Source organism: Carassius carassius, chromosome 5 (assembly GCF_963082965.1).
Source record: "Carassius carassius chromosome 5, fCarCar2.1, whole genome shotgun sequence".
NCBI lineage: Eukaryota > Metazoa > Chordata > Actinopteri > Cypriniformes > Cyprinidae > Carassius > Carassius carassius.
In genome coordinates this window covers 15,475,030-15,482,402 of record NC_081759.1, presented here as the reverse complement: position 1 = coordinate 15,482,402, position 7,373 = coordinate 15,475,030, and the positions used below count along the sequence as shown (strand labels likewise).

The window sequence follows — 7,373 nt, the reverse complement described above, 5'->3', positions numbered from 1 at the left end:
TAGCCACTGATTGACGTACGTAGTGGATAAGGTTGTCTTGGTGACATTCTGGTCGCGAACGTTGGTTGAAGCCGCTTTGTGAGATCCGCCCCTTTATACAATCCCTTCAGCACTGACGTCAATGCATGTCGAGCGCCAGAACATCATTCCTCATGCCGAGCATCAGATTGGTATGCGCTCTCATTACAGTCATGTAGAGCCCTTATCTGGAAACGAAGACATGTGCAGGAGCCCTTGGCACCCATATGCCCCATTTGCATTTGACTTTTGGCATTAGATACAAAATCATACCTGCCACTTGAATTGCTTTGTATGAGCAGGTGAAGGTGGCCAAATCATCCACACACCTCTTTATCCAGTAGTTCACTAGAAAACTATGGTCATGGCCGCTCAGGACCAAAAGCCGTCGCAGCGAGCTCCGGTTCGCGTGGGATTTTATGATATTGAGCGCACGCTGGGAAAAGGCAATTTTGCAGTTGTGAAGCTGGCGAGACATCGAATCACGAAATCTGAGGTGAGTTACACAGACTCACACGCACACACGCTCACTCACACAATAGTGTATTCAATTTACATGTGTTTGTGCAATAAAAAAAATAATTTTCGCTTGAAGGAGATTAATCTAATCTACAGAAAATGTTAAGCCTAAATATTTGGAAGTTGTATTTAAGTCTGACGAATATGTGCTAAGTTCTGCTATTGTAATGTTATATTTGTATTCACAGTTAATTCATACATTTTTTTAAAAGCATTTAAACAGTTTTGTTCAAAGAAGAAATGTAATGACTTTTACAATGTCAGGTGGTGTAACTATCAAATAAAAATTATAAAATAAAATATAAAATACTCAGTTACTCAGTAAAATGTTTTAGTTCATATATAATATGTAATATCTACATATATATAGGCCCTAATTCTATTTTTTATTATTATTTTATTTTGATTTCTTGGGGTTACTCTATTTGAGTTGGACAAAATGTGACTTGAAAGTCAAAATACTTTATGTGAAATTTAAAAGAAAAAAAATACTGATTTTTTGTTACATGAAATTATGGGTTTCTTCATGTTGGTGTCACCATACTGACTTTGACTTGCCATGCAGAAATTTGATTATTAATAATATTAATATTTTAAAATTTAATTTCTTCACTGCCAAACTACTTATGATAACATGTTTAATCATTTTAATGAGATTTTTAAATTTAACTTTGAAACATTTTTAAGACTTATATTTTAATTTAAAAAATCAAAAAGAAACATGTTCCTCACAGAAAATGTTTTTTCATGTTTTATAGGAATTGCTTTTTTAATATATTTTTGAATAGCTTAATAGATCAAAACAAAACAAACAACACTGACCTTTGATATCTAGGACACAGTGACAAATTATAAGTGGAAAAACATTTTACACGTTCAGATTGTTGTTTATCTAGATGAAGTACTTAAATTGTGCATTGCATAATGTTTATTTTATTTAAATAACAGGCACAGCTGGATCTGCCCTTTGTTTCTCTGTCTCTGTTGTTGTGCCATGAAAAAGGCCTGTTTACTCTCTGAACTTGAGTTCTAGAATGACTAAGAGCTGCAGTCAAGATCAATTCAGATAAAACCAAACAAGTTATGAGCTTCCCACCATTTAGAACTTAGAGGCAAAAGTGAAACAGCTGTATGAACATTTGCAGTTGCATAATTTTAAAAGGTGCTGTAAAGTAAGACGTGAGAAAGGAAGCAGTCTGTGAACTGTAAATAATGAATAACAAAAGCTCAGTGCAACTAACATTACATTTTTGCTGAATTGCAGGTGGCTATTAAGATCATAGACAAGACCCAGTTAGATGCAGTGAACCTGGAGAAGATCTACAGGGAAGTGGAAATCATGAAGTTGCTGGACCATCCTCACATCATCAAGCTTTACCAGGTAAATCACAATCATTAATGTGGGTATTGTGTCTATTTATAATACATTTGTGATAATCCATCAGCTGCCCAGACAAGCAGTTTGATTTGCCACCTGTATTATCATTTATCCCATGAGACTACTGTTGAATCCAGGAGTTTCATCAGGGTGCTTTATAGGGTTAGTCTTGTTATGTTATGTAAGATTTTTGGGTCACTCTGGGCCTGGATGCTGAAAGTATCAACAGCTGCCTGACCTGTGCTGTTATACAACACAAATACAGCAGCAGCAGTCAGGTTATGACTTACCAGAGGCAGTGCTCATATTGTGATCTGTCTGTCTGGTTTAAGACATTATACATAGAGCTTTCAAAAAACTGCTCACTGTTCCTTTGGCAAGCCAACTGGGGAATTTATTAATTATATATATATATATATATATATATATATATATATATATATATATATATATATATATATATATATATATATATATATATATATATATATATAATTATTATTATTACTATATGTTTTAAATAATATATATAGAAATATTACACCTATGCTTCTAAAATGATATCTATAACATAGTATTAACTAAGTGTGAATCACTTGTCATCTCCTTTGGCTCACACAAAAAATGATGTAGCATTGTTTTCTCACTTGAAGCCAAGTGTGAACACTTGTGACAGGTAAAAATGCTGTCATTCTCTTGTGCTCTTGTGGTGTTTGTGATTTGTGGTATCAATTGCATTGCAATAATCATCCCATAATCATGCAATGAATAATAATTACGTTTCTTCTCTTTCAATAGGTCATGGAGACCAAAAACATGCTCTATCTAGTCACAGAATATGCCAAGAATGGAGAGATATTTGGTGAGTGCATCCATTTCAATACATGTGCAAACAAAAGTTCATTTCATTCTTATCCATACACCCCAAGCTGTTATGTATTGCGTGTGCAGTGCATACATGCCTGCATTGGATTGAGATCATTGGTCATACCACATTTCTGCATATATCATCCATCTGTACACTGATTCACTCACTTAAAGCCTAATGGATGAGCTGAGCACATGCTATTTTTTGTGCTGTGATGATTAGCGGTGTCACCTGTAATGGAAAAAAGGTCCTGGTGGTTTAGATGAGAGCTACGTGACCAAAGAAACAATCATCTCACCCATAACAGCCCCATGCAGTAACGCTACCGTCATACTTGAAAGACAGTGAATGAGATTTATAGCCTCATTAAGGGGCAAAAGGTTGCCTTTGATAAACCAAGCGAGAGAATATGATATGACAGCCGCTGCCAAAAAAGATAATAATTTACAGACACATCCTTGTGACTTTGCTGGTACATTTTCAGTTGTTGTCTTAACATAATGCTTGTATTTGGCGGCATGTGTGCTGTGTTCTTAGTGCAGATATGTCAGCCTACTCTTTCTGCCGTGTACAGTATGCTTGTATGTGAATATGGAATATTACATTTGCCAAAATGTACAGTATGCGAGAGATCTCACTATGTTGAATACTGTTTCCCAGCAGTTGTCAACTTGTGGGTCACGATATCTGTTCTCATAAGGTCATAGACTGTAGGTGCATAATATGTAACTAACCATATAACTGTGCATATTCAGGAAGCAGAATAAGTAGGCCTGACAGTTTTTAAAGTCCCCTTACAGTCACTAATTTGATCCCTTAATTTAAAACTTATATTTGGTAATCAAAATGACGTATTAAAACTTTTTTTTCTTCATGTACATATTTATATGGCTTGAAATTAATTGTTTTACCTCATTAACAACAGCTCAACTTTCACTCAGTTAACTTAAGGGACCCACTTTATATCTACTGTGTACTGACATTTAAATTAAATTAATTAAATTAATCATTTGGTACAATCATTTGATTCACTTTTTGTGCACATGTCCTTGCATTGTGTGTGTGTGTGTGTGTGTGTGTGTGTGTGTGTGTGTGTGTGTATATTTATATACTATACAATTAAAAAAACATTTCTTTTAAATGTATTACACATTTTTAATGAAGCAACAACAACAAAATTGATATCATGCTACAAAAACTGCTTACTGTATGTGTATTTTGTTCTAACAGACAGGTAACAAGTAACATAATTTAGAAACAACAACAAACTCTAGCAAGATGCCATACCACCAAACCTTTCCTTAACATTAACTATATCTCACCTAAATAGCAGCAAAAGTATTTTGCAATTCAACATCAACAATTTTTTTATTTTTATTTTAGACTTAACTACAACACCGGTAAAAGGACCAATTCTCACTATTAACAAGATGATTATTAGCATGCATATTGGCTGTTTATTAGTACTAATAAAGCACATATTAATGCCTTATGCAAGACTATTTTAGATCCCTTAAACCTACCACATAACTAAACATAACAACTACCTTACTAACTATTAATATGCAGCAAATTAGGATTTTTTGTTGGAAAACTCTTGGTTAATAGCGAATATGTGTTCCTTAATCACCTAATATAAAGTGTACTGTAGGTAGAAATGCTAATGATATGAAAAGCCCAAACTCGCAATATGACAAGATTGGTTACATGTTTGTGATTGGTTACATCTGTCTTTGGTACACTGCTGTTTTATAAAGAAAATGTTTAGAAATGGTTGGACTGATGAATCTGAACATGGTTTGTCTTTAAGCGAATTGAAAACATGTATTGAATGCTTATTATCTAGACATTCATTTATGACAATGACAAAGTGAAGTTTAGAACTGCTGTCCAATTCTTAACACAAGATTGGTTCCACACAGAAAATGTTTCCTTCAATTACAAGCATGTTATTATTTTTCTGCACATGGAGTGTCTTGCAGTTGATCTTTTTATATCTGCTGCTGTTGATAGTTTGTACCTGAGAGGAGGTTGATGACCAACAAGCTCCATGTCACAATTCTCTTTACATACAATTCTACAGAAGTGTAGCTATTAACTGAATCATCCAATAAAGTGATTGTAATTTTTTATTGAACTTTTGTCAGTCTCCTATTTACTTTCACATGTCTAAAGCTTTTTAATGGTAGATCAGCTCACCATTATTTTTGTATTTTTTTTATATATATATACTGTATATATAGTTATATAGATATTTTTTGCTCTGTTCTGGATTTTGGGGAGAAGTTCCATTTTTGTTGCATCGTCATGATACAGATTAGATGTCCAGTTGCCTTATACTACCTGCAAATGATGCATTGTCATATAGTCTGTCCATAGGGATGTGAAGCCATCTGTCAACTCAATATCATACCATCCTCTCATTCGCATGAACAGCACTTCCTTTGAAGTTTCCTACATGTCCCTAACACATGGGCCTTATGACGCACACATGCATACTGTACATAAGCAAGTGGCATCTCCATGCCCTTGTCAAATGATTAACTCAGAGGACTGCTGTTTTATCAGTGCTTGGCTCGCATCTGAAGTAGACATGGCTGACAGTCAGGTCCTGTTTTGAATGTGTGGTCGGCTGTGGATGACAGGTTGGCCTTTAATTTTTGTAGAGAATGAATATATGCTGCTAGCTTCAGGTTGTTTTTGCTGGATTTGAAATTCATGAAAAGCTGGTAGTTGCATATTTACATCAGTCTGACATGGCAAAAGTTATTAAGCAAACAACTGCTTTGTATGTATGAAAGAGGACATGAGAAAATAATGTGGTTTTAAAGGAGTCTTATCTTCAGGAATTATATTTCCTGTTATATTTTTACAAACCCGATTCCAAAAAAGTTGGGACACTGTACAAATTGTGAGTAAAAAAGGAATAAAATAATTTACCATTCTCATAAACTTACATTTTATTCACAATAGAATATAGATAACATATCAAATGTTGAAAGTGAGACATTTTGAAATGTCATGCCAAATATTGTCTCATTTTGGATTTCATGAGAGCTACACATTCCAAAAAAAGTTGGGACAGGTAGCAATAAGAGGCCGGAAAAGTTAAACGTACATATAAGGAACAGCTGGAGGACCAATTGGCAACTTATTAGGTCAATTGGCAACATGATTGGGTATAAAAAGAGCCTCTCAGAGTGGCAGTGTCTCTCTAAATTTATTAAAACTGAAATAAAAATAAATTCTAAATAGAAATGTTTAAAAAAAATAATAAAAAGGACAAAAGCAAATTTAAAATAAAGTAGTCTTGTTTTATTAATTCATAAAAAATACAAATTGACATGAATAGACTTCTATTTCTTTCTTTTTTTTTCATAAAATCTAATAAATCTAAAAATTAATATTTCAGAAGCTGTCCCAGTTTCCACAAAAACATTAGGCACCACAACTGTATTCAGCACTGATAATGAGATCTATTTCAAATCAGCACATTAGAATTATTTCTAAAGGATCATGTCACACTTAAAACAGTAGCAATGACTGCTAAATATTCACCTTTTGCATCACATGAATAAATTACATTTTAAAATATTAAAATAGAAATAAATTCTAATTTTGAAAATATTTTACAATAATACAGTGTTACTAATTTTGATCAAATAAATGCAGACTAAGAGAATTTCATTCAAAAGTATTAACAAATCCTACCAACCCTAAACTTTTTAACAGTACTGTATATCTACAAACTTGTAAAAGGTTTTCTTAAAATGGAAATAAATAAACCATGTTTAACAGATTTTGTTTGCTTTTTTATATTGACAACATTGTCCAACGTAGTATTTAATCAGGACGTCTATGAGCAGCACTGTTAAACATATGTTTCCCAGCTCATTGTCACAATATGCATACCATTTTCATGAAAAATTCATGACTGTGACATGTTGCCTGGATGTGCAGATGACGACCCAATAACACCTGATCCCTGTCTGGCAACACAGACTACCTGGCCAGCCGCGGGCGGCTCAGCGAAATGGATGCAAGGAGGAAGTTCTGGCAGATCCTCTCAGCGGTGGAGTACTGCCACGAACGCAATATTGTTCACAGAGACCTGAAGGCTGAAAACTTGTTACTGGATGCTCACATGAATATGAAGATAGCAGGTAAGAGATGTACCTTTCCTTCTTGTGAAAGAAAAGCTGAGTGAAAAACATGGTGCTTGTAGTAGACAGCTTATAAGAAAGCGTCAGTGACACCAAGAGGCTTTAAACTTGTTGTTTGTCAAAATTCTCTCCTCTATCCCAATTTAACATGCAGAAACAACAACTTCATCTTCTAGAGGCGTGTAAGCTATGTGACCCTGTCAAAACACTGCTGTTTATTTGAGCAGTCTGAAATGTCAACTTATGGCTCAACCAATAGCGTGAGTTTGGGGCGGGACTATCTGTAATAAGCTGTTTAGCTGTGGTGTGGGAGTGTTTGGGTAGAAAACAGCTAGTGGCACAGAAATAGCACTTTTCAACTTTTACCTTGAATTTCAAGGGTGAACATTAGCAATGATTAAGCGAATAGAGTCCAACTTGAGAATTT

The 7,373-nt window shown here is 34.3% G+C and overlaps 1 protein-coding gene across 2 annotated transcripts in view; it reads left to right on the top strand.

Moving 5' to 3' along the window:
- Positions 1 to 142: 142 nt before the first annotated feature.
- The window catches only part of LOC132140855 (serine/threonine-protein kinase SIK2-like), a 31,817-nt gene continuing 24,586 nt past the window's right edge, over positions 143 to 7,373 (top strand). The window contains exons 1-4 of one of the 2 annotated variants that reach the window (XM_059549883.1): positions 143 to 514; positions 1,802 to 1,918; positions 2,714 to 2,777; positions 6,785 to 6,946. In XM_059549883.1, coding sequence (XP_059405866.1) covers positions 377 to 514; positions 1,802 to 1,918; positions 2,714 to 2,777; positions 6,785 to 6,946 — 481 coding nt within the window. In that variant the 5' untranslated portion in view covers positions 143 to 376. Of the gene's footprint in view, positions 515 to 1,801; positions 1,919 to 2,713; positions 2,778 to 6,743; positions 6,947 to 7,373 lie in introns of those variants that run through there. The other variant, XM_059549884.1, reaches the window with a different exon arrangement.